Source organism: Nomia melanderi, chromosome 3, assembly GCF_051020985.1.
Source record: "Nomia melanderi isolate GNS246 chromosome 3, iyNomMela1, whole genome shotgun sequence".
NCBI lineage: Eukaryota > Metazoa > Arthropoda > Insecta > Hymenoptera > Halictidae > Nomia > Nomia melanderi.
This window is the reverse complement of record NC_135001.1, coordinates 12,707,950-12,735,767: the sequence shown is the minus strand read 5'-3', so window position 1 is coordinate 12,735,767 and position 27,818 is coordinate 12,707,950. Positions and strand designations below refer to the sequence as shown.

The window sequence follows — 27,818 nt, the reverse complement described above, 5'->3', positions numbered from 1 at the left end:
AATTTTTTACAGAAAGAAATCTATTGTTTTTGGAGTTTATCTCTTTCCAAGTGTAAGGATATTCATAGGACCTTGAAAATCCATGTATCCTGTGAGTCTAGAAAAAAGGAATGTACGAAATTATTATTAATCGAACATATACGTATTTGTAGTTCATTCTGGTGTTTAACTTTAGTTTTATAATCAGTGCAAACTGATTTTATTTTAGAAGATGCATTGATCGGACCACTTCGTCATTAGAAAATGCAGACTTCTGGCAGCCAGGTTGAATAAGCAATATTATTATCCCCTTTAATTTTCAGAGTTGCGTTGAATGTTCAAACAGATCGAACTTCCAGATTTGTGAATAAAATGACATTCCTGAATGGGAAGCACACAAACGAAAGTGGAATTTCCAAGCTGTGTGCGAACCTGAAAATCAGGTTTCGAACCGAAACCAAATGTTACCTAGTCCTACTTAATGAATTGAAAATAAGCGCTTCAGTTACACTTAGCTACGAAGGTGACGCAAAATGGCTATTGTAAAACGGATACTGTATTTTATTTGTTTCATTCATTTTGTAAAACACTATCCAACAAACATTTACAATAAAGTATTTAATATACACAATAACTCCGTGCACATAATGTTTAAAGATAAACACAAATGAAATGAATGGTAACGTAGAAAATTGAGATGAATGTGAAGAATCCTAAAGTAATGAGGAAATATTCAAATTTAAGAAACATTTTTAATAGAGTAAATGTAAAGGCAACAGACTAATTTTTTATTAATATATTCAACGTAAGTGAATATATTATACTGCTCAAAGTGTATATGTTTAGTGGCTTGTAATGTAAAAATATTAAGATGTATTCAATGTTTCTTTTTTATTATTAGTTTCATTGCGTTTTCAATTAGTCTTCACCAAATCCTTTAAATTATTGGTTACATCAAATAATGAAAATCTTAGAGTTATTAGTTCCATTGCATTCGCGATAAGTCACAATTAAACTTTCAAAATTTAGTCCAATTGCCTTCACAATAAATCGCAGTAATAACCTTGTAACTATTCATTTCATTGATGACTCGTAATTAAATTCTTAAAATTAGAACATGCTCGCACACGCATCAAAACTTATTTACGCTATTACATATGTAACACATTATACACGAACAAAGATGGCGGTGGTGCATTAGAAAAGTTTACACAGGAAAAGGAAAAAGTCGGGGGTCCCAAAACCGAGATAAAAGGGGGAAAGGGAGAGAAAGGTGACTCACGAAAAAGTGAAAGGTCGTCTGTTTATACATCTGTCTGTCTGTTCCTCGAATCTTAGCATGTGATCTTTATTGAAATCGAAAGGCATCCCGTTCTCTAGATCCAAGCACAGAATGTTCTGAAAAATTGGTACCGAAAGGGGTCCGCGAGGAGGTAGGGGTTCGCCTTACGGATTCGTCGATACGCATCGATGATTTTCATTTGGCGCTACGCGGTGATGCCGGGCGAATCCAGTCAACGAGCGTCGACAAGTGGTGAACGCGTGTTTCTCTCTCTCAAAAAAAAAATATTTCCACTTTCTTACTCATCTTCGACAAAGGAAACGAACAATTTTAAAAATAAAAAGCACATTTCTCAATGAAATATTTCTGTTAATAAGTGAAACGGTTTTGCTTTGAAAAAAACAACTTCAAACATCTGTGAAGTGTTAGTGACATAAATTAAGAGTTTACTTTCACTGAATCTACTAATTAATTATCATACTAAACTCGTGTTTTATTTATTCTTTTTTTTTCATTTTAAATATCGTGATCTATCGAGAGTAGTTATTGGAGTCAACGTGATCGATAAATTCCTTCGGTTCATCTAGATCCGAGGGTGACATGGAATGACAACAAGTCGCGTGTAAATATACAGAGTGACAGAATTTTGTTGGAAATTGGGGAATCTGATCTGTGCTTCATACAAGAGTGAAATAGAATAAAAATGGAGAGTGACGTTAGTCAGATGGAGGATAAGTGCCTCATTGAAAGGAGGAGAGCGACCACCTTGGAAGAGTGTTCCCAAATAATCGGAGTGAACGGCACCGTTCGATATAATAGAGACACGTTCAGGCGTCTTTTTCTGGACCAAGTGAGTGTCTTCAATGAAATGATTATTACGAAACAAGTACGATTTGTTAACACTAGAATTGTGGAACGAGCCAATTTGACTCGTACTGACTTTTATAAACACTATTTGGTAAATATTTTAAACCTTCTATTCCAAAGATCCATATGAACAAATATCAATTGTTTAAGGACAATAGAACAAACTGTGTGGTAAACGTCCGTGAATCTAGCGTTAAACAAAGAACTCTTTCACCCTTTCTTTTTCACTTCGCTATTATTAACCAACGAGCTCATTTCACTTTCGAAAAACAAGACGAATAAAATTTAAGATAACTCTTTTATTACAATAATTAAATTTAAGACGAGTCTTCAGTCAGAATAATAAGATTTAAGCTAAATCCTCTGTCGGAACGTACAGAAATAGAAAATTTAGTTTATTAATAAATTCGGTAAAAATAAGTAAAGACAGAGAATACTGGAAATAATTTAATATTCTCTAGTTCCTACTGTAACTGATAGAATTTTTAATACAATGAACATTTGCCAGTGAAAGAACGATCGGTATTCGTAACAGAATTATATGATTTTACAAATCACATCATAATGAGGTTAAGATTGCTTTTGAAATCAAATTTCGAAACAATGTCACCTGCATTTTCGTATTAGTATATTTTCAATTGAAACCACGTTACTGTCCGGCTAAGTGTTGGCGGTTATTCTACGCGCAAGAAGTCAGGGAGACAAGGGGGCTCTTCCATTCACGATGTTTGGGCCGCTTCGACCTTCGGCACGTGGTCGTTATTAGCCATGCGGTAGTAGCAACGGAGGAAAGCGAGACTAAATACAACGGACTGAAATGTAATGTAACAATCGCATAATGCAAACGTACTGTCTCATTTTCTTCCTTCGTTATTGTCGCGCCAATAATGTCGCCAATGATGCCAATAATGGAAACCGACGCGACCCGAACATTCTGAGTGGAAGAATTCCCTTGCTTCCCTGACTTCTCGCCGCGTAGAATAACCGCTAACACTTCACAGCAGGACAGTAACGTGGATTTAATTGAAAATATACTAATACAAGAATGCCGGTGGCATTATTGTGAAATTTGATTTCAAAACCAATCTTAACTTCATTACGACGTGATTTGTAGAATCATAGAAACCTGTTATGTCACCAAATCAATATTGAATTCTCAACGAAGATTCACTGTAGAATGTTTCCTTCGCACAAGATAAGAGCGTACACAATAACTTGATCAATAAGCAAGTGACGCAATGAATATTTCTATTAATGTATGGAATGGCATTGCTACCAAGTAGGTATAATTATTTTCCTTGGCAGCTAAGCGTCTGGGAGTATCGATCAACTATAGGAGAAAATTATTTCCAATTGTGCGATAAACACACAATTCTTCGGATAAATGATGTTGAGGTCATCTTCGTAATAAATGTCGGTGAGAATAGAGTTTTACTGGAGATCGTGAAAAAGAATGTTTTCAAAAATTAATCTTATACGTGTTGTTCTAAGGAATAACATGTTGAATGAAAGTTTTATTATCATTAATTGTTCTTTACTATTTTTCGTTTGAACTAAATGTTGATTTGCTGTAACTTTATACTTTGAAGGCTGCATATTTGGCGATAGCAGTTTCATAAACAGCCGGCGCACAGTAGGGTATTCGCCCGATATGGGCGGCGAAAAGTCCATTTTAAAAATTTCACCTAAACCGAACAATTTTTGCTATCTGAGATAGTTGAATATCTGAGGTACAATGTCCTACAAAGTTTCTTTATCCTTGAAGCACTCGAAAAGTGCTGAGCCATCCCGAAAGTTAGACATTTTTCGACTACGCGTTTTACTCTTGAAATTTCTCGCAACATATTTCATATGTTTTGGAAAAGTTGTACGAATTTTTCTTCAGTATCAAAGTTTTCAGGTAAGTATATACTCTGTCTTTAATAGTTCATTACCTTTTTACCATGAATATTGATGTAAGTATCGACATTTTAACAAAACTGATACATCATCGATATTCCACACAGTTGTACAACTTCATGACTGATTTTGTCATAGATCAAGATGCGTCCCGATTTTCTTTCAAGCGCAGTTGTATTCAGTAAGGTTTTCAGATTGTTATCCAAAAATAAAATTTTCCGCATACGTCCGCCTGCAGTTTTTCGAAAAGTTAAAGTCATTAAGATTTAATACTTCAAAACGAATGTTTTTCTTATAAATCTATATCATTTTGAACTTCAACAACTTTTCAACAGAAATTTAAAAATTCTTTAATTTTGCCCACTAGTATAGAAAATTTGCAGAAAATCAATAAATTAAACAATTATATATTATTTATTATTTATTATTTTGTATTATATATATATTATATCATTGTCTATTACATCATGTAATATATGATGTACAAACATACATTTTTTTATATAATTATATGAAATTATATACAATTTATATGAATAAATTTATTGTTATATGTCGTATAATTGCGTATTATTGTATATCACTATATTATATTCTCATATTTTCTTGTGAAAAATCGATATAAACCTGTCTTTAATTTTGGCCCCTAAAATCGCGCAAATACCCCAATGCGCACTGTACTACCTATAGATCTTAACATCTGTTCACGACGTGTAATTATAATATACTTGAATGGAGAAGCACTGTAGACACCGATTAAACTTTCTAATAACGTAGGACTTTGGTTATCTCTTTCCATCCTGAAGGCTTTTTGGACTACATACCATTATCGTTAATCCTTAGAAGCTACAGCGAGAGATACCTTGTTTTAATATTACCAAAAAAAGTAACACTAATTCTTTGTTACAAGTACGATAAAATTATCAATGAAAATAACGTTATTGTAAAATAAATTAATTTTCACATTTGTTAATTCTGCTACGAGCAAAATTCACTAAAATTCTTCTTTTTAGCTGCATTTACAGAAGCTATACCATTTTATATAGGGGAATCTGTAGAATCAGTGCAAGAAACATGTAACTTTATAGCTTCTGCAATTAAAAATACACGACATTCACAATATTGGTGCGTTCAAACAATTTCAAAAATGATGAATCTGTATCGCACACCGGTCGATTAAAGACCAGACTATTTGCTATAAAAACTCAAAATAATAAAATCTAATACCAGACCAAGCATATCTTCCGCTTTTTCATTGTTTTGCAAAGTAACTGATGAAGATCGGAACGAATGTCATGTATCAATATCATCATAGCAGCGATAATTGCCAACATCACACATTTGTGACGCTGGGCTGCCCGAATGAATCGGTGCACGATGTACCACGTGTCGCGTGGTTGCGACCGCGTTAAAATCACGCGTCCGCGACAGCGGCCGTCAAAAAGTAGAAAAAGGCCCAGATGTTAGCGTCGCTACGTCGCGCTACACGAAACAAAACAAGGTCACGGATTCCATTGAAAGTAAATGACAAGAAGGCGAGATCAATATCGAATAGAGAATGACTTAAGGGAGAAGAGCGGAGGCAGCGGCGACAGGATCGTAGCAAATGGCTAGGGAATCTATCGAGGGCCACAGATATCGATCAAGGTGGTGGATCGCCCGGGGCCAAAAAGCCTTCACGCCTCGAGCGTCTCGGAATACTCAGAATTCGATCACGATTGCGGTCGTGACACTGCTGCAGTCCTTGAATCAGTCCAATAATTGGAGGGCTCAGAAATCGCATTTTCATTCGAAACATTTAAAGACTGTTTCTATTATTAACCCTCTGCGCTCGGCGATCTTTTCACTGGAAATATTCGTGATTTTTTGATAAAATGTCGACTTTAAAATATCTTTTATATTCAGTATAAAGAGGAATCACACACAAATTAAGAAACAAAACTATTCTACCGCGATACCTCATGTATTAATACGTTACGCGACAGTTGGTATTGCATACTAAACTATTTCGTTTTACTGTATTAACGCTAGGTTTATTTATTTACTTTATTATTCTCAGAAAAGCTAACGTTCGTTCGTTTGGATGTTGGGAACTGGGAATTTAAAAATAGTCAATTAAGATGCGTATTCGTGCAACTGCACGAATAAAAATTAATATAGATACTTACCAAATAATGTTTATGGAATTCGATGTGCGTCATATTGAGAGCGTTTCGTAAACCAAGCTAAAACGAAGTGGCGACCCTGGCTCGCCTTTCGAACGAAGAGGGTTAAAACTTTCCGTTAATGATGCACTTATGTTAGTTCCTTTGCATTTCAACTTAACACTAGTACATAGTACTACCATATAGGGTAATGACTGGTTTTGAGGGTTTTTCTTAAATTATTAAAATTATAAAGATACTTTTATGAGATATTTCGAAATTTTATATATTTGTCTCGTAAATCTCAAGAAATGTGTTCTTTTAAGGATCACAGTGAATTATAATAATTATAGTAATCTCGTAAGTCACTCTCTTTGTTCAGTACTTCTAGTGTTATTTTTGCAGAAAGTGTTCCAATTGCTTCGTCAGCTTAAAGTTTTGACGATACTCTTTTAAGCTGCGTACCATAAAAATGTAACTTATACTAATTGTCTTCTCAGTCCTTCAACTATTGTCCAAATCTACAAATTTCTTGTATTTCATTGTTACATCTGCAATTAATCAAGAAATCTTCATACAAAAACAATCGAAATCTCTAACACAGTTTATATTGAACATTGCAGATATTACTGGAGAAGTTATTCACGTTGTTCGACCAAAACGATAAGAAAACACTGAAGCAAGACGAGTGGATAGAATTTATAAAGAGCAGACTAATGTAAGGAATATTTAATTTCGAACGAAGCTGCCTTAACACTAAACGTCCAGATCAGTTTTAGGATTATTTTTAATAATTCAAATTATGTCTGGATTATTTTTATAAAATGAAAAAATTATTGAAGAAGTAATTAAATATATGGAAAATTAATTTATACATATTTCATTATTAACGACTGGTTATAAGACAGATTTCAAAATTTGATTGACAATTCTATGTTTTCTTGCTGATTTAACTTTGTCCGAATTCCTACATTGTCCGATTAATCAGTTTCTCAACTTTTGTCTTTTCTTTCGCTTCTGTTTCCATTAAGAAACATTGATCGTCTAACGTTTAGTGTTAAGAAAAGAAAACGATATTAAATTATTCTATTATTTTATTAACAGGAATAAAAAGCATACTTTCATCGATCAATTCGATAGTGTCGTGTACACTATATGCGGCGAGGATTCTATAAACCTCGCGAACTTTCGACGGATATTTGCCACTAAAGAGGTGAGACAAAGATGCAAAAAATCTATGCAAAAGTAATATGAAAATGCGGTAATGAATTTAGAATATTTATACTGTATAAATGTCTATGCAACATGTAGTTCGATTATTACACTTAACACTTTCGCGACGGGCGATGGCTGGACGAAACGTTTAACTGAATGCGGGCATATAATTTCCAACAGTGTGCAGCTAATTGATGTGAATCTAAAAAATATTACATCTGAGTATGATACTTATAGTCGTTTGTTGTTCAAAGTTCGAAAAAATTAAACATTACAAATGCGTATAGGAACAACTTTTTTGTTTGATAAAATATATTCAGCTGAAGAATTTGAAATGACTTAGGTCTACGTTGCCTGTTGCGAAAGTGTTAATTACATATGTTCAATTATATGAAATTTCTTAATCGTTTCCTGTCTTAAATTTACTATACACAGGTCGTAGACAAATTATTTCGCCTGATTGACGAAGAAAATGAGGGCTGCGTGTCTTCTATTCAAATTATGGATTTCATCACGAATCTCACCGACAGAAGGTGATTTAAATCACGTTACTATTGTTTCGTATAAACGTTGTCAGCGAATATTATTCCTTGCAATGCTTCTGCAGACCACGTGCCGGATTTGACAAGGCTAGTTTAGAATGGTTGGAAAAGATTTTCAAGCAAATGGTGGGCAATGAGAAGGAAATAAGACGCGAGGAATTTAATAATATTGTCACTTCGAAAAATGTGAGTGTGAAATGTTTTTAATATTATAACCGAACGATTAAAATGGTGTGTAATTCGTAATAAAGTTCAAAAAAGTTCTCTTGTTCCATAAAGTCACCAAGTACAATTATGCAATAAGCAATCGGAGATATTTCGAAAATAGAATTTGAAATTCGAGAAAATATCATTTCTCTTTCAGCCATTCTTCACTGATAGGGCGTTCGAAATATTTGATAAAGACAACTCTGGTGCCATATCTCTTCAGGAGTTTCTGGACGCAATGCATCAGTTCGCAGGAAAAAGTCCTGACGATAAAATCAAATTTCTGTTTAAAGTTTACGATATTGACGGTAAGACTTACTTCATGGAAATGAAAGTAATGAAATTGACCTTTGGAAGTCACTGTAAATCAAACGAGCCTAAACAGAAATCGGGGCAAATAATTTGATCTACAGTGAAAGTTGGAAGAAAGTTTTAAAGGTGATATCAAAAGAGAGCATGATAAGAAAATAAAGAACGATTATTAAAAATGATTAAAAGAAAGTATGATTTGCAAACAGGTACTGTATTTTGTAAAATTTAATATTTTCACACATCTTATCAATAAATCATTATTACTACATATTCAATAATAATAATGATATTAATAATAAGTGATAAACCTACTATTTTGAAACTTACTCTTGATTATCGTTGTATTTACAAAATGTTTGCTTGTAAATCTATTTTATTTCGACACAAATATGATAAATGAAATTAATTTGTATGGAACGTTTATAACCGGGCAAAGAATTTAGTAATAAAATAATAATAAAGTTTTACAAGATTTTTGTTCTATTATAATATTATATTATTAGATGATTATGTGTATTATCTGGAAAACAATTGATTACAATAAGGTGATGGATTAATTCAACTTCGTGAATTGGAACACGTGATGAGGGCTTGCATGGAGGAAAATGGAATGGAATTCAGCGAGGAACAAATCAAGGAATTAACTGTGGCGCTATTCGAGGACGCTGACCAATCGAATCGAGGAGCGATCACCTACGAAGCGCTAAAAAATCAGTTAAAGAAGCACGAGGGTTTATTAGAAAATCTTTCGATCAGGTGAGCAAATCTTTGTTCCCACTAGTTGCGGAACAGTTAACGATACCTACTTTGTCCCATTAACACGTTGACTGGTACAAAAAAAAATCACTTATTCCTTTGTAGAAAAGATAAAAAGGAACAATTATTAACACTAACTGTACTGGGACTTTGTGTTATTGGAAAGTAATTTGGAAATTCCGGCAGTCAACGTGTTAATCGAAACAGAAAACGTTTATCATCCCACAAGTAATGTCGTTTTCTTATACCAACTTCTAACGTAAAAGATTTACATTTAATTTAAATTAAATATTAAAAATTTAATATTTTTCATTTTCTGTTTCATTCGTCGACGTATCGACCATCGTTGAGTAAGATTTCCCCCGTTTTACGATTAATTTCTTAACGCCACTTTCGAAATGACATTAAAAAGTACCTTGCAAAGATATTACTTATAAAACATGTTGCTTGCGGGATGACCTAATAATTAAAAACAGAAATTAACTCGCAGTATCGACCGATGGCTGGTTCCACCGAAGCCGAAAGCGAAACAGAAATCGTTGTTTGGATCGTTCGCATCATTACGGCCTTATCAATTCACGAAACCGTATATGAAGAACAATTACGTTTATCTCGCTTTTATCGGTGCTTTCATTTTCGTTAATGCTGCCCTGTTTATTTCAAGACTTTGCGAGTACAGGCATTCGAACGGCTACGTCATGCTTGCTCGGGCTTGTGGTAAGAAAATACGTATTTATAAAAAAGTTAATTTATAAGAAATGTATCGACCATACTAAACGAAGATTGACATTATTACAAGAATTAATGATAATAATACAATTAAAGGAAATAATTTCTTTGTGACTCATTCCTCTTTGAACTTTCATTGGGAACATTACACCTATAAAAGTAAACGTTCAATTAATTTATATAACTTTCTAATAAGAAATATGGTTGCAAGATTTATTTTTGGTTCAAATTAACAAGAACTTTGGCTGTGAAAAATGAAACGATGCTTCGAAATTCTTTTTCCTCGAATCAAGAGAAATATTAAAATTTATTTGATGGTTTTATTTGAAAATCTTCGAGGAGTATACTGGCATTTTTGTGTGTATAAATAGTAATTTTTATGAAAGAAATGGCAGCCTGTAAGAAAGAAATTTTGTATTTTTACTATATGTTACTTTAATTTCTTTTTTTTTAATTAGTAAGTAAACATTTCAATACAGGTCAGTGTCTGAATTTTAACTGCAGCTTCATCCTGGTTCTTATGTTACGCCAGTGCATTACCTTTCTTCGAACACACTCTTTTAATTCTGTACTTCCGTTGGATCAACACATTTACCTTCACAAGGTAACGGGTGTTTTAATTGGCGCCTTCAGTGTAGTGCACACACTGATGCATCTTCTCAATTTCGGTACGGTGCTATTATTAATTATTTATCAGCATTGAATTATATCATTAGCATCAATCCGTCTTCAATTTCATACGTATCCCCTAATTTAATAACAAATCGAAAACGAGACTATGGAACTGACATTGCATTGTACTAAACGTAAACTTCGAACAGATACTGTCTGAATGATCAACAATAAATATAATACAATATAAATTCTCTCTAAAAATAACGAAATAAAAAATTAATCGTACATCTTTATTATCCGATTCAATAGCAATAAATAGAACGTATACTCGATAAATGTCCACAATCAATTCTCCTTAATTTTATATGAAACTATAAAATATTTACACTATTTATTCTTTATTCGAATCGATAAGTCCCTGATATATACGAATATATATACGAAACGGTCGGTCATGATTAGTGAAAAATTAAATTACAACAAAATCACTATTACTTATTGTTCGTTACATTCTAGTATCGGAAAAAATTAATTATAAAATTAACAAACTAATGAAATTTTTAGGTACGGTCGTTGTATACGATGAAGTGCTCAATTTTAAAAATTACACTACATACGAGTGGCTGTTGACGAGCCGTCCAGGACGATTTGGTCTCGTACAAGGCTATGCAAACCCAATTGGGATCATTCTTGTCATTATTCTTACCATAATGACGGTGTGCTCGATGCCGTTCGTTCGTCGTGGTGGATGTTTCGAGGTTGTACAAATTTCAAGAACAATTTTCCGACAAAACGTTTACAAGTTTATAATAAGATTATCGAACACTTTTCTTTCGCATCGATCGACAATATACAACTTAAATTCTTTTAACCGTTTCAAGCTCAGCAGTGCCGCGGCATGCCACCTTTTCAAATTTTGTTATTACAGCGAAAAGGACGAAAATTCCACGGAAAGACATTTTAAGATCTTAAGTTTCGTTAAATTGAGTAGTTTTTGCAACAAATAAAAATTATAGTTTTGGAAAATGTACAATCGTTATTGCTTGGTGGTAACTACGCTACATCACCTAATATTTTCTGCAGTATGAAAAATTGGTCTCTTATAAAATTTTGACAATTATTATATTATGTACCGTAAACGCATACAGCCCAATAAAATCATAAAAAGTAGGAACTGAAAATTCTGCCTTGAAAGGGTTAAGATCAACATTTTGATATACATAAGAAGCGTTCGATAAGAAAGCTTTCTAAGTCCAATCCAAATTCTTGTAAAACAGTTACGAATAGTAATAACTAATGAGTCAGAATTCACAGCATTGATTAACTAGATAATCAAATTTAATATGACAAATTGTGTGTTCACATTTTCAACTCATTTTTTCATTTGAATTTATTAACTTCCTAATGACGTAATGCTACGATTTCGAAAACCTCCTGCTTTTCTTATAATATGCTACAGTTACGCTGATTATTTGTTCTACAGATATTTTACTGGTCCCACTTACTCTACATACCTTTCTGGATATTAACGATTTTCCATGGACCGAATTTTTGGAAATGGTTCATCGGTCCAGGCACATTGTGCCTGATAGAAAAGGTTCATCGGATTGCTTGGACCCGATCGCAGCTCGGGAAAACGTACATAAGTTCCGGTCTCCTGTTGCCTTCGAAAGTGACGCACTTAGTCATCAAAAGACCGCTTCATTTCAGTTTTAATCCTGGCGATTATGTTTTCGTGAACGTTCCCGCTATTGCTCGCTACGAGTGGCATCCTTTTACCATCAGCAGCGCGCCAGAGCAAGAAGGTTAGACAATTTCATGTAAACAATTTCAAAAATTCAGTACTAATTGGTTCCGGAATGGATGACGTAAGTTGGAAGGGACGTACATAAGTCGGGGTGCAAAGGGTAGACATGTATGAGTGATAATGTTCAGGCTGCGTGCGATGAAAATACTGCCAGAGCTAAACTATTGTATCAAAATAAATATCCTGATCGAAATGGTGGTTACCGGTAACCGGAGCTTCCAAATTGCTCGAAAACAATTACAATAAGAAAATTGCCATTGAATCAAAATATTCAGAAACACAAGAAGCTAGATAATAGTGTAATATGAGCACTGTAATACCAAAACATTAATAATTATTTCTAATACTATTTTCCTGTATTGTAAAGGAATAAATCTTGCTATAACGAAACGTTCGAAATTCTCGTGGCAGTCAACGCGTTAACGTACGAAATCTCAATAAATGCAGTACTTTTTTCTGTGCGACTTTTATTATTACTAAGCTTAGCTAATATTTCATATCGACGATGTCTAATGCCTAGAAGCGTGTTTAACGACATTACTTGTCACCGTAAACAAAATAGTCCAAATATAACAGTCCCGTTGAATGAGCATACCTTGTAATGCGGGATAATTATTTTATGAACATCTTAGTAATTATTCGTTTTAGACACTACATAGTATAATGATTTTTTATGCAGAATTCGATGCTTTATCAGAATTTAGAAAGAAAATATAGACATTCCATTTAAACAAATAAAATGATTGATGTATCAACTATAATATTAATAATTATTGTATTTCATAGATTATATATGGCTTCATATTCGAGCAGTCGGTGAATGGACGAACAGATTGTATTCATATTTTGAGAATGAACAAATGAAACTTCAAGCGGGAAGTATATTTTCAGAAGAAGATTGCAGTAGCAAGAGTGTTCCTAAAAATGTGTGAGTCCTATTCGATGGAAACATTGTCTATAATCTACTTTTGTTTGAATACATTTAAAACATTACTTTCTAACGAGTAGATATAATTATTTTTTTGTAGGTACCTTAATAAAAAACAGGATTTAATTCCAAATATGAAAATGTCTTCAATGTCATCGAAAGATCATCAAGGTCTTGATAATCCAGCCTTTGTCTCCGATAGTGGCAGCGTCAATTGTTTGCCTCAAAGTACAAATGGTAAAGGATGAACTTAATTTTTCTATTTCTGTTAATGGCACAATAATTATTGCCTATAAAAACAGACACTTCACTTTTGAAATAAACGAATTTGAAAATATATCAACCGTTAAATAGGAATCTTCGAATATGTCTACTCATGACTTACCGTTTCTACTTCTTAGCAATGACGCATGGAACTTTTTGACCATACAAATACTCAAATTTTATGCAAAGAAATAGTTCTACTTTCTTGAAATTTGTTTAAATAGCAAATTATACTTTTCTAAAGAATACAATAAATGTAAATGACATTATTAGCATTCTCAAATTTTCATAAATTAAAAGCTTTTATATTTCAAATTTATATATTTAGATATTTACTTTGATATTAATAGATTTCTATATTTTCAACAATTTTATGAAAATGATTAGAAACAATTTCTACATGTAGGTTTACCTGACAGTAGTAAAGTGTCCAAGGAAGGAAGGCTTCACCGTTTACTGCTTCACAGCAAAATCCCATTAAAAAAGTCTATCTCAGTACCTGACATGGAAACGAGAAGAAAAAAGAGAGACAGACTAAATGTGTAAGCAACCTACGTATCTTATTTCATGTCTATAAATTTTCAAACGGTTCATCAATTTTCGATGAAAATAGAATCTAACAATTCCTATGACATACATAAATATTACATAGTTTTACAATTATGATCTTATTTGACAGACTTCGCGAATACATGAGGTCCGAATCAGAGAGGAACTTTAACGAAAGTCAAATGCAATGTGCACGATTGAAATCCCTAGAACAGGCTTATTTAAGCCCACAAAATAAAAACATAGCTCAAAGTTTTCGATATATGAGAACTAAACCTACTATAATTGCTTTTAAGACTCCAAGCTTGACGAATTATGAATACGAAGTAGGAATGTCTACAAGCAACGACAGTGAGCTAATTATTTTCTTCTAACGCTTTTCGAAAAATTAAACGTGTAATCTACATATATATTTATATCATAAAATAGCAATTTCAGAAATAAATAAAGACAAGTACAAAAATTTGTCGTCCAAATTAGCCACGATGCAAGTAGCAGCGGAAGAAGGTAGATTATCGTCAAAATCGGACGAAATATTAAATGGAAGTATGGAAAACGCTAAGTCAGATATTTCTTCCGATTCGCATCTGAATTATTTAGGAAAACCATTAGAGGTAAAAATTTCGCGTTATTTCTTAAGGAATAATTTATTTAAAGAAGCCCTTATGAAGAAAGAATGTTCTGTTTCTAAAGAAAAAGCATTTTTTCTAAAAGAAAAATTATTAAAATTTTTCCGACAATAGTAGTAGCAAAGTATAGTAAGTATAATAAGTAAATTTAAAAATCACAAAATTTTGATCATTAATGTTCAGTTTTAATAACCAAATGGAAACAAATATTCCACGTAAACATTGTTACAATCGTCGATGTAAAATTCATCAAATCGCTTATAGTACCTAATTACCCTAAAACTTTTGAATAAATTTCGTTGCATCCTTTTTCGAATATTTTAATAAAATACCATGGTATGTCAATCCATAAAATTTGTCAAAGACTGATAGTTGAAGCTGAATCAATAAACGTTTAGATTTTCCTGGACGGACCGTACGGCGCTCCTTCAAGTCACATATTCCAAGCGCAACACGCGGTTTTAATTGCAACCGGGATCGGAGTCACACCGTTCGCTTCGATATTACAATCCATCATGCATCGTTATTGGAAAGCCAGACACATGTGTCCGCAATGTAAATTTTCCTGGGCTAGCGATATTCCGTCCACTGTGATGCACTTGAGAAAGGTAAACATTATCCCGCCATTTTTACGCTGCCTCTTCTTCCTCGTTTCTCTGAAGTAATGAACTTGGAAGTTTCAAAGAAAATATAAAAACCTTATTCATTCTACATTATAAACATGAAGATGAAGTGTTTTATTCATTCTCAACATAAAGAATTGTTTAAAACGAAATATGTATACAAGAAATTGAATAAAGTATAATGAAATCTTAGACTCTGTTAGACTCTGAAAATTTAGTATCTGAACTACTTTACTACTATAAATTGCATGGTACTAATACTATAATAAAATAGTAGCATATTCTACCAATTTTTCCTATCATTCATTTTTGCTCAAATGTTGTCAAATAAATGAATAAAGTACTATATTAAATTATAATTGAAATAAATAACACTGTTGCATATTCCGAAGTGTGAAACCTAGAACACTTTAGACCACGGAGGATAAAATTGATGGCCATTCTTTTTAATGTTATTATTTTAAATGATATTTCGAAACAATTGAAGAAATTTAATTTTTAGGTAGATTTCTTTTGGATTAATAGAGATCAGAGGTCATTCGAGTGGTTCGTGAACTTATTATCTCAATTAGAAATGGAACAAGCAGAGCTTGGTGTCGCCATGGAACATTTCCTCGAGATGCACATGTACATTACTAGCGCACTGCAAAAGAACGACATGAAAGCTGTCGGACTGCAGTTAGCTATGGATTTGCTTCATGCAATGGTAAGATATCGCTATAAAATTAACACTAACCGTACCGACACTTTTCTTATCGTAACCAATCAAATAATTGGCTACAAAATAAAAGTGAAGAAGTTAGATGATAAATTGTTTTTAATGAAAAAACATATTGCGAATATTATTCACTTACCGAAAATATTGAATTATAAAAACTGGATAAGATATACAGAAATGGAGAAAATGATTTTGAAACTTTTCAGGAGAAACGTGATCTTATAACAGGTTTAAAAACAAGGACAAACGCTGGCCGACCGAACTGGGATAAAGTTTTTAAACAGCTCAAAGACAAGAAAAAGGGAAAAGTGACGGTATTTTACTGTGGCCCACCACAATTAGCGAAGATTTTGCGTTACAAATGCGGTCAGTTTGGTTTCCATTTTAGAAAAGAATCTTTCTGAACTTGAAATATGACGTCGACGTGTTAATTACATCGCTTTTTATTTAAATTACTTATACGTCACTCTAATAAACTCATCGATCACCATTTTACCAATTGAAAACAAAATGTAATGAAATTTTAATTGTACCGTACAATTCCACGTTATTGTTATTTATTTTTTCAGAAATTAATGTAGATATTGTCCACTTCGTTTTTTAAGATAATCAATATAATATGAATCTTAAAAAAATTGTTCTACCTTCATTTACTTCATGTTACTGATCATTCTAGACGTTTCGTGTATTAACCAAAGTGTTATTAACATAACAAGGAAATCCATTTGACGTTCCGTCATAATTAGATAATTTTGTCGAATTCGATATTAAAATGAGATATATGTGTTCAATCGAGGACAGCTGACGACTTTCGTCTATTTTAATTAATTTCATGTCTATTTTATGCAATCGATAATTTATGGTAAATTACTCAAAATTTTTCAGAACTTTTTATATAATCTGTATGCAGCAGTTATCACAAGATAAGTACCCAAATTATTTTTTCTATACGTAAGATAATTATTTATAGAAATCATTTTTTATACAATCAAATGGCTTCGTATGGCAAATCATTAAATTTGATTCAACAAATAATACTACCTTATGAATAAAACATGAAAAAAAGTATTGATCAATTTATTCAAATTGAAGAGCAAGTGATGGTGTAATAAAAACACATAAAATTGAAATTATATTTCATTTATTTGAGGTATAATATACAGATCATATATTTTTACAGAATAATGACTAGATATTTCTTTGTTTGCAGAAAAGATATTTATCTCTCATCATTTCCATCACATTAATAGACAGTTTTTGTTAACAAAACATTTAAATTTCTTGTCACTCTATACCAAACATTGGAATGTACATAAATACGACCATATAAATATACTGATAAAATTTAATTTACTTCAGAAACAGTATTCACCAACATGGACGCTTTGTTGCAATATATAATATTAACTTCACAAGGATGTTGATACCACGGTTCGCCATCAATTTGCATGGCATAAGATTTTAGTAACTTCATCTATATGTTATAAAATATTTATTTATTAAATGTACTGACAATTATATATTCAACAATTTATGGTAAACACTAGATAAATTTAAGCACCTAACGTATTAATTTTATTTAAAAAATGATCCAATCAGATAAAAAATGTAATTCTGCTTGCAACTCTATAAACTATAATAGATTAAAAGATATAAAGCAATGGAAATAGTTACAGATGAAAAAATTAAATTTATGAAATAATATTTACAATACCTTAACAGACTTAGCTTGGCCAATTCGATAAGGCTGAGAAAGTCCTACTTGAAGCTGAGCCATATGAAATGAAGAATAAAGAGCAATTACTTCCAATTTTTCGTCATTAAAACTTTGTTTTACATATTCTTCACCACGACCTAGTGACAAACAAAAAAAAGTTTATGTATTGTACATTTTTATACATATCTTGTTAAGTTTCATATATGGAAAAATATTTAAATCTTCAATACCTGTATTCCAAAGATTCACGCCAGCACCCCAAGAAGGAATATTTGATATCACAATACCCTCAATAGATGGCAAATCCATTTTAACACCATCTAAATATAATTCTATATTTTTGTCAAGATCTTTACATTCTCTTTCCACTACTTGTTGCGTGCCAAAACATAGGTATAGTAGCTATTACAAATATAAAAGTATAAATTCTTTGTATAAAAGATAAAATACTATATAAAATATATTACCTTATTGAATAATCTACTACTATAAAAGTAAAATCGACTTTCTCTTGTACGATGGAATTGTAACGTCACTTGTGCATCCACTCCAATACCTATATAATTATACATATGAAATTTCTGATGTGAACCCCGAAGTCCTAATCCGCCATATGGTTTCACCACCACAGACCATCTAATAAATTACAAATATAAATATAATTGCTCGATCTCATATTTCATATTTATACTTATTAAGTCTTTAGATACCTGTCAAGTTTCACTTCTTGTGCCGCTTGTATTTCTTGTAATATATATGCTGGATCCCTTTGCGGATCATGTTCCTTTCCCCATCCTAATACTCTAGATAAATCATTCCCTGTGCCCAAAGGAATTATTGCCACAGATGGAACTGGCTAATCCAAATAAAAATATATTTTATTAAAAAATATAGGTATGCAAACACTTTTGTGTAATAATAAAAAGTTAATCCTAGTAATTTTCTACCAAACGATTCCCTATTTATAAGAAGATTAAATAAAGGTTCAAATATATTATAATTATAAATGTTTTACCATTAAACCTTAATCTCAGAATTTTAGACATTGCAATACATGTGTATTTAAGTAGAATGTAAGATAAAATAGACAATACATTACCTCCAATTTAAGTTTATAAATAGCATTTAATAACCAAGCTATTGTACCATCTCCACCTGCTACAAGAACAGTACATTTTACTTTTCCTATTAAGCGGCACCACTCAAGAGCTGCAACTGGATCACGTTCTGATAAATCAACAACTTGAGCAGGATTCAATAACCTTCTGAATAAGGACAAGATTTCTGCTCCATCTTTATTGCCAGATTTTTTGTTCGCTATAAAAGAACCATGTAAATAACATAATAGTATTTATACGACACAATTATTTTAAGTTTGCATTGTATCACTTGATTAACATAATTCCATTGTACATTATTAACTTACCAACAACTATAAGAGGTTTCCAATGAGGCCAATTTGGTGGTATAACTGTGCGAAGTTGTAATCTACGTCGTACTGTACTTCGTTGATTTACAACTTCTAAACTGCTTGGTGGAATTATCATCAATTTAAATTTACCAAGATCGCATATCTGTAGACACAGTAGATAAATTACTTATGTAAATCAACTTAAGCTATGTAAATATGTAAAATATACTTCAGAGAGATTAGGTTTACAATCTTCATGAACACTTCTTTGACACCAGCAACACCACCAATCTGTTAGACCAGGTTCCATATCACATTCTTCGTTACATACTTCACATACAGCGATTAGAGGTAAATTGCCTTAAATAAAATAAACAAATTATATAAATTATAATTATCTTTGTTATTATATAAGAGAATAAAAAGAGAGAACATACCCTTTACCCAATGATGCTTCATTGGCTCATTCGTGTTTAAACTAATAACTTTACACTTTAATTGTTTATCTGCAACCTTGACACAAGTAGGATCCGCACACACGCCACAGCAATCACACATCAATCCATCAGTATTTAATAACAAACCTTCGCATATACTACAATAATATGCCTACAGAAAGAAGTTTCATAAATGTTTACTGTACCAAATAAACTAATGATTAATCAATTTTATTCAAAATATGAAAATGTATTATCATTTTCCATATTGCACAAGAACACTAACTCTTTCTCAATATAATACTTTCAATAAATTTATAAATTTTCATATATGTAATAATCTTCTTATAATTATTTCATGATCAATGGAATTAAAACAAAAACCATTATTTTTCTTTAAAGCAATTAATTTAATATATACATGTTGTAGATATTATGTTAAATACCATAATACAAATTCTAATTAATTTTAAATTCGTGCCCTGATATTTTACATGATATGAAACATGTTAATAATTATTATATTATATTGTATTGTAGTAACTATAAATATTATGTTACATCTTTCCACACTATGCTACTTTATTATATATGATACAATAAAGATTAATATACCTTAGTTTCCTTTCTAGTAGATTTCCAATTATGCTGTTTAGTAACATCTCTGATGGGAATATGAGTCTCTCCTATAAGATATCGGAAGAAATATAATGTAAATAGGAAAAGTAACATGGTAGACAACGTAGGTAAAGCAATTGAAGTAAATTCTTCCTCTAACATGTTTTAATTCAAATTGGTTTCTTCCATAAAAGATGATAAATTTCTGCAAAACAAATAGATTGCACGTATTAATACAAGAAAGGTGTTCTATAATACGAGATATATAAAAGATTTTAAATTACTACTTAAGTCAATGAATCATTTGATTAACCTTTTTTATTTATAAATCTTCTTTAAAACTTTAATTATTATTATACAAATTAATCAAATAAAAAAACTAGAAATAACTTCATCTATTGAAACAAATAAGCTTAGTTAAAAAAGCACGTTGTATTAATGAATCGCAAAAGTAAAATATTCAAATAAACGTTATTTACCTTCTTTAACAATGACTTTAACTTATTTGAATCTTGTTTGTCATCGCACTGTAATCAATTGTAATTCGAAGGTAAATATTAATGTTTGACAGCTGATGTTTACGGTTACGGTTTCCACGTACATTTGTGCAAGTACGCACAGTTAAATTGATTCACCTTTTTATTGTGCATTCATATAATTTCACATGAGCACACTCGATAATTATGTACTATTTGATATGTGGTATCATATTTCTATTTGACATGTGTCTTCACATTCTGCCAATCAAAACTCACAGCACCGTCAGAGCCCTCTTTCATGTTTTGTACTTGCCATTGTACCACAATAAGAGTCGAATGAATCGTGTAATGTACAACTGTATTTATTAATTGCAAGTTGTAGTCTGCATCTCACAACACCCCGATGAAATAGACACCATTATTATACAGAGCTGGAAAATTATTTTCATTATTGGCCAAAATGCTATTATTAACAAATTGGATCATATAACACGGAATCGGGTGAAGAAGCGTAATACCCCTCTTCCTCTTGCACCGTTTGGCATGCCAACTTCCCTTCACCACAGTGCTGCTTATTTATTTGCTCTGGATTTAAACAGCTATAATATCGTAATTTCACAATTATGTGCGTTTTGCTTCGAGAGCGTCATTTTTACATTTCACGTGAATATTTAAACAGTACTAAGGACATATTTATGTTCAAACAACATGTAAAACACACAAGGCTTAAAATAAATAAAAAAATGTTTAATAATAAATCCTAATAAATTGTTAAAAATTGGATTTTTATTGTTAGGGTAAATTTAATTTATATTAGAGAAATTAAATCTATATGGGAAGTAAAAATTATTCACTGTGTTGTGTGAACAGATATTGAAGACTTATCTTAATGTATACCACCGTTCTCTGGAATAAAAAAATGTAGAATTGTGTATGCATAATATAAAACATCTAATTCGATTTTATGTTTTTAAAATTTAATAACAATGAGAAAACAGGTATATTGTATACCAAGGATGTCTCGGTGCCCGCGAGTACTCTAGTGACACTCCCCGTACGAAAAGTTACCCCCTCCATATAATATATATAATAAATAAAAAAAGCATATTATACCAACAGAAAAACGGATTTCTTTACATCATTTTATAAAGAAATTTATATAAAATGTATATTTAAAAATATTACTTAGGTATTAATGTCAATTATATCTACGGCAGAGACACGTAATATAATTGAAAACTGCCAAAAGTTCTAGTTCCTTTTGTACGGGCATTATGAGGTAACTGTGCATTATCTACATACAACATACTCCACGATTAAGTACCCTAAGAAGGTTATGTTTTTTCAATAGTGCGGTTTTAAACTGCTCCGAACATTGTATAAATAGCAATATTCGAAACAACTGAAAGTATTTATTTTTAAATTCATATTATAACTTATCATAATGAAATCGAGTATGAGGTTTTTAAAGGAAATTTATTACGACCCTTTTAAATGGTACATTTATAAATCTTAATTTTCTTTAATCATTATTAGTGCTTATAACCTTTTGATGAAATTATGAAAATGGCTTGTTTTATAATTTGTAATATTTTACTTAGTAATTAACTATCATGTTTTCATAATGTATGTACATATAATAGAGAAATTTTAAACAGTTTTTTTTGTTTTTAGGTCAGTGATTAAGAGCATTGGATTTTTTGCATTGGGTGTAAAGATTGCACTCGAATGCAAAGGGACAGTTTTAATGCCACCGATTTCTGGTTAAAATGAAAAACACTATTGATGTAATATGTATGAATTTGCCATATTGTATATTTCTGTCTGCATTTTATTATTTTAATGTAATATATTGTGTTATGAAATAATGTTAAAAAACATAACGCATCCTTCATGGATACATAATACTTTCCCGGATTATTTAATTTCTGAATTGTAGATACAATAGCTATAACATAATGTAACTGAATTAAATTTTTCATATAGATAAAATAGCATTTACAGATATGTAAATATTCCATAGACGTTTTTCAGTAAAATAAATATAATGTGTAAATTGTATTAATATTGATAGTTGTTGTTCGTAATGAATGTCCAACAATATTTGTATTAAAAATAAAATATTTTATTCTTGAAATATTTAAAGAATATTTAATATAATTTTAACAAAACTGCATGTTAAAAAACAAAAAGTTTTAATTTAAAATTTATTATAAAAGGAAACTGTAAATTAAAATATTTTAATAATAAATACTTTAATTTACCGTTATTAGCAATAATCGTAGCATATTCAATTATTAATAAATAATAGAGTATTTCAAATGACATATCAATTAATAGAAAAGATATTAAGTTCTTGTTATTCTACTATTATAAAAGAAACTTATAATTTTTTTATTTTATTATATATATTACTCAGATATTCATATATAACTCATTAATTACACAATACTTGAAATAAATTGTATTACTTTTATATTGCCCAAACCTGTGGTACATTTTATAATTCCATTTATTGGTAATTTATTTTCATTATACAACTACAATATGTATAAAAGAAATATGTAATTAGTTTTGCACTCCTCCTGTTATAACTATTGTAAGACACTACATGATTTTTACAAGTTTATAATATCTTTATAGATGTGAACATTATTGTTGATTGCACCATTATACGTATTAATATCGCTACTGTAGAGTATAATTTTTATTACAGGTGCATTACTGTATAATTATATTGTTCTACTAAAATATAGATTGAGTTGTACAATAATATGCAATGATCAACTGAATTTTTAATGTGAACATATCTATGCTATTACAGTGACAAAGTATTGTTATATCATGTAGAAAATATTTGTATATATTTACAAATCTTTACTTCTTTATTATAGAGTATCTGTTAACTTCAGGAGGTTTAATATGCACAATCATATAGAGATTTTATATTGAAGAAATAAAAAAAAGTGAACTTTTGATGGAATTATTTTTTATATATCTTCTTTAACGCTAAATTTAAATTCACTTGGATTCATCTGATGAGTGAACGATACGATTCATAAAATTAGATATAGAAAATCGATTAAATAACTTCGATACGCAATACGAAGTTACATTACAGGTCATGTGGTACATCATGTCAAAAATAGTTCTATGCTACACAGACTGTTCGTCTTCAAGTAAATCTAAAATTTCTCCAACAAATTCCGCAACATTTGTGTCTTTCGTGGCATGTTCTCTGATAAAATTAAGTTCCAGTAACTGATTGTAATTGGGACGGCGTGTATAATCTTTCATTAAACTAAAAATAAGGTCAATCGTTAAAGCTATGTATATGTATATAATACAGGATTCTAAGATTATTTGACTTACCATTTATCAATAAATTCTTCAAAATTAGCAGAAAACTTTCCAGCAGGTAATTTTGGTGCATCATCTTTTACAACTTGTTTTAATTGTTCAAAAGGTGTACCCCAAGATGCGTAAGGAAACTTCCCTGTTGCTAATTCAACAAGAGATATACCTAGTGACCAAATATCGGATCTGATGTCATACTGTGAAGGGTTACCCGACGGGTCTATCCTTTCTGGCTGAAAAAATGGATATGATGGAGAATTTATTGAATAGATAAACACAGATTCTTATGATATACATATATAAGTTACGTACAGCCATATACGGTTTACAACCGGCATCAATTGTTTTAGCAATAGAATCTACAAGATAACCAGAAATACCGAAGTCACAGATTTTTACTTCTCCTTTCCGGTTAATTAAAATATTACTAGGTTTTACATCCCTATGAATCACTCTTAACTGTGAATATAAGTAATGCAATGCACTGACTACCTGTAAATTTTGTCTAAAGTTAAAATTATACTGGATAAACTGGTAAACAAATAGTATTAAGCATAATTATTTAACATTTCCTTACTGCAAAAGCAATTTTTCCCAAGATATCCTCAGGAATGGCACGATCATGTTTATACACTTTTGTATAAAATTTATCAAGGCTCATATCCATAACTTCCATACAAATCCAAACATCACCTTCTCTAAATAATGCTCCATAAAATTGTACTGTATACGGACATGCTGAACTACGCATAGAAATATCTAAATCCATAAGTAATCGTTTTTGTTCCTGTGTATTAACTGTCGCTGTTATTCTCTATTAAATAAATACATATGTTAAAACTATGTTTGAAATTTAAAGAATAATATTAGTATATGTGATTATTTAAAATACCTTAACTGCCATAATAGTGCCACTTTGTTTATGTCGTACTTTATCCACTATACCGTATGCTCCACGTCCAAGAATACAGATGGTTTCTAAATCATCTGCTTCTACTACAAATGTGCTTTCTCCAATTGTTATTGTAGTTCTTTTATCTAGATTTCTTGGTGGAGTACTATAATATAAAATTTCTATATATTTATATATAGTATATTTCTGAGTTTCCATATAGTATTAGTAAAGTTGTAATGTCAAGAAGATTCTTATACTTCTAATCTAATATTTGTGTCAATATATTACAACTTAACAATATTTTAATAATATAATACTTAAAAACTATTAATTACTTTCAATTAGAGATTCAAAACAACATTGAATGATCAAAGTATTTGTACATAGAAACATAAAAGGTCAATGTAAATATTATGATAGAAAAAAGACAATATAAACAATTTAAAATTTCCATAATAATACATACACAGGCATAGGTGTCCCTTCAGAGACTTGTAGTTTTAAGTTTTTCTTTCGTCGTAGAGCCATGATTCAATGGACAATTAATAAATGTTATTAGGCCTGCAAACTTGGCAGTGCATAGAATTGAATACAATACATGTTTAAACAAACTGTAATGATTATTGTATTCTTGTTCTGTAAAAAAATTAAAAAATGTATGTGTTGATACACTACAATAATATTTGAGAAAAAGATATAGAAAATTAAAGGTTATACTACAACTACATTACAGACATATATGAGAAAACAAACGAGTAGAATAAAATCTTTTTAAAAAGTATTTTTGTCATAATATCATTACAAATAATTTCTATAGTACCTTGTTAATAACATGACGATATTTTACGACAATAATGTCAAAACTTGAAAGTTCCGTTGCCCATATATGAAGCTTTCAGTAAACTCAAACAGTCGCTTGAAATTGCTCACAACAGCCATTTCAGTTTTGTAAATTCAATCTGAACTTCTCTGCATACTAAATTACTCAAGGCGCATTATACAAAAATTGAAAATTGAAATGAAAGAATAATTAATTCGAACTTTTTATTAAATAAGAGATAATATATCCTTTTTAATATGGATATATTGTACAGAAATTAATAACTAAATATATTTATTACGTGTATTTGCTATAATTGTTCGCTTACAAATTAAAAATTTTAATCAATTTGAAATACTTTTACAAGAATATAGTATTTATAAGTATATTATTGCTATAAAGTGCAATTAATTACAGAAGTTACATAATATGTTTTATAATTATTATATACATTCTAAGATTTGTATTATATTTAATACTTCAAAACTATGTTCCAGTAGAATAATAGAAAACGAAGTACTGTATATGTACATATACCCAAGTAATGTGTGTGCGTAACATATCATTTAAAATAATTCTGGAATGTATTGATTATAATTTGTATTACGCGGTTGAGATCTAATAATAAATAGCATTTCGGTTGATATATATTTTGGAAAAAAAATAAAATTACCTAAAATGTGTTTGTTAAAGATCGTCGTTACTCATGTGACAAAATATGAGTGACTGTCGTAATTTAATAAATCTACCGGTTATAAAATAATTAAATATTTTTCGAAATTATTATAATTTTTTCAGCATTATGGAAAAAGTTTGTTGTGTTTGTGAAAAAACAGAATGTTCATACAAATGTCCTACATGTAAAGAGCCATAGTAAGTGTAATTTATCAGAGGTTATGTTTATATTTGATATATTAGTGGTTAGTTGTCATAAATATGTAATTAAATACTTAAGTACCTGCATAAACGGATGAATTATTTTAATTATTAAAAATTGAAAAGAACAATATTGATATTTACATATATCATAATGAAGTAAAAGGTTGTTAAAAATTCTAAACAGATTTGAGAATTTTACTAACAGTACATGAAATTATTCTTTAATCGCAAGAAAGTTATGTTTTATAAATAATATGTTTACCTTATGCATTAGAAAAATAAGTACATAAAAATTGATGAATCTTTTTTATTTTGTTTTTGTCAGTTGTTCTGCAGTTTGTTGTAAAATACATAAGGTTAACAATTGTCAACCAAAAAATGAACAAACTGAACCTATTAATGATGAGAAAATAAAATGCAAGACGTATGAATTTCCTACAGAAGACACAGTGCTTATTGAAAAATTGGAACAGTTGCGTTACAGCGAAGAATTAAAAAATATTTTGAGAAACCCACATGTACGTGATATTATGTCTGCTATTCTAACTGATGAAAATCCAACAAAGGCTATTGCTTTAGCAATGACTGAACCAATATTTGTGGAAATGGCAGATGTTTGTTTGAAGATAGTGGAACCTCCAGGAAATGATAAATCTTGTTAATTACATTCTGTGATCTGATGTATTATTTATAATAATACGTTATTAAATATTATTGCACTGGACTTATAGAAACTGAATGCATTAAAAAGTGTATATACTTTTACATGTCATAACACTATCACTTCTTAGCACATTAAAGTTAAAAACAATTAAAATTTGTAATTTTTAATTTTTGAATACTGTAATGCACTAATTATGCCTGTTTTATAAGAAAATATATTTTAAAAATTTAATTTTAATCTTCCCTTATCTTGTTAACTGTGGAATTTAGTTTCCAATTAACTGATTAATAAGATATACAGTTAACTAGTTAATAAGATACTTTCACCACTTAAAAATCTAAATTCTTGTAGCAGCAGAAGTCTGCATCAATGATTTTCATTACTTAAAACATATAAGAGTGAATAACAATTATAAGACTGTACTACTATACTTGTAGCTCATTATGTTATAGTTTAATTAAATTTGCTGACACATT

The 27,818-nt window shown here is 30.4% G+C and overlaps 4 protein-coding genes and 1 long non-coding RNA gene across 13 annotated transcripts; 3 read left to right on the top strand and 2 right to left on the bottom strand.

Moving 5' to 3' along the window:
* The first annotated feature begins 1,348 nt into the window (after window positions 1–1,348).
* On the top strand, window positions 1,349–16,649 carry Nox (NADPH oxidase). Of its 3 annotated transcripts, none has more exons than XM_031979225.2 (20): window positions 1,349–1,513; window positions 1,849–2,111; window positions 6,795–6,889; window positions 7,276–7,384; window positions 7,822–7,919; window positions 7,994–8,114; window positions 8,293–8,443; window positions 8,993–9,203; window positions 9,694–9,920; window positions 10,412–10,600; window positions 11,112–11,305; window positions 12,031–12,352; window positions 13,141–13,282; window positions 13,383–13,519; window positions 13,953–14,088; window positions 14,226–14,446; window positions 14,525–14,709; window positions 15,123–15,332; window positions 15,850–16,053; window positions 16,272–16,649. In XM_031979225.2, the coding sequence occupies exons 2-20, from the start codon at window positions 1,965–1,967 to the stop codon at window positions 16,467–16,469; spliced, it is 3,297 nt and encodes a 1,098-aa protein (XP_031835085.2). In that variant the 5' UTR covers window positions 1,349–1,513; window positions 1,849–1,964; the 3' UTR covers window positions 16,470–16,649. The 3 variants fall into 3 exon arrangements, with proteins under 3 accessions (XP_031835085.2, XP_031835083.2, XP_031835084.2); XM_031979223.2 differs by having other exon boundaries at window positions 1,349–1,685; window positions 1,805–2,111; XM_031979224.2 differs by having other exon boundaries at window positions 1,350–1,685.
* On the bottom strand, window positions 15,049–21,398 carry Dgkepsilon (diacylglycerol kinase epsilon). Of its 7 annotated transcripts, none has more exons than XM_076366302.1 (13): window positions 20,850–21,288; window positions 20,728–20,775; window positions 20,409–20,453; window positions 20,246–20,316; window positions 19,631–19,802; window positions 19,423–19,553; window positions 19,209–19,356; window positions 18,882–19,099; window positions 18,493–18,638; window positions 18,250–18,418; window positions 18,013–18,184; window positions 17,780–17,919; window positions 17,209–17,539 (listed from the first exon to the last, which is right to left on the bottom strand). In XM_076366302.1, the coding sequence occupies exons 5-13, from the start codon at window positions 19,749–19,751 to the stop codon at window positions 17,411–17,413; spliced, it is 1,374 nt and encodes a 457-aa protein (XP_076222417.1). In that variant the 5' UTR covers window positions 19,752–19,802; window positions 20,246–20,316; window positions 20,409–20,453; window positions 20,728–20,775; window positions 20,850–21,288; the 3' UTR covers window positions 17,209–17,410. The 7 variants fall into 7 exon arrangements, with proteins under 7 accessions (XP_076222415.1, XP_076222417.1, XP_076222416.1 ...); XM_076366301.1 differs by having other exon boundaries at window positions 20,884–21,288; XM_031979227.2 differs by having other exon boundaries at window positions 17,211–17,539; window positions 20,246–20,453; window positions 20,850–21,284.
* A 618-nt stretch (window positions 21,399–22,016) lies between these two features.
* On the top strand, window positions 22,017–24,403 carry LOC116428097 (uncharacterized). Its single transcript, XR_004235194.2, has 3 exons — window positions 22,017–22,224; window positions 22,402–24,039; window positions 24,194–24,403. It is a non-coding gene; the product is annotated as an uncharacterized LOC116428097 (long non-coding RNA).
* Window positions 23,222–25,955, bottom strand: lic (dual specificity mitogen-activated protein kinase kinase lic). The gene is made up of 7 exons (XM_031979197.2): window positions 25,800–25,955; window positions 25,446–25,615; window positions 24,977–25,142; window positions 24,662–24,898; window positions 24,397–24,576; window positions 24,100–24,317; window positions 23,222–24,028 (listed from the first exon to the last, which is right to left on the bottom strand). Exons 2-7 carry the CDS (start codon window positions 25,505–25,507, stop codon window positions 23,884–23,886), a joined length of 1,008 nt encoding a protein of 335 aa, XP_031835057.1. The 5' UTR covers window positions 25,508–25,615; window positions 25,800–25,955; the 3' UTR covers window positions 23,222–23,883.
* Window positions 25,956–26,263: 308 nt separating this feature from the next.
* LOC116428081 (zinc finger HIT domain-containing protein 3) lies at window positions 26,264–27,781 on the top strand. The gene is made up of 2 exons (XM_031979198.2): window positions 26,264–26,672; window positions 27,004–27,781. The coding sequence occupies exons 1-2, from the start codon at window positions 26,602–26,604 to the stop codon at window positions 27,338–27,340; spliced, it is 408 nt and encodes a 135-aa protein (XP_031835058.2). The 5' UTR covers window positions 26,264–26,601; the 3' UTR covers window positions 27,341–27,781.
* Window positions 27,782–27,818: the final 37 nt, after the last annotated feature.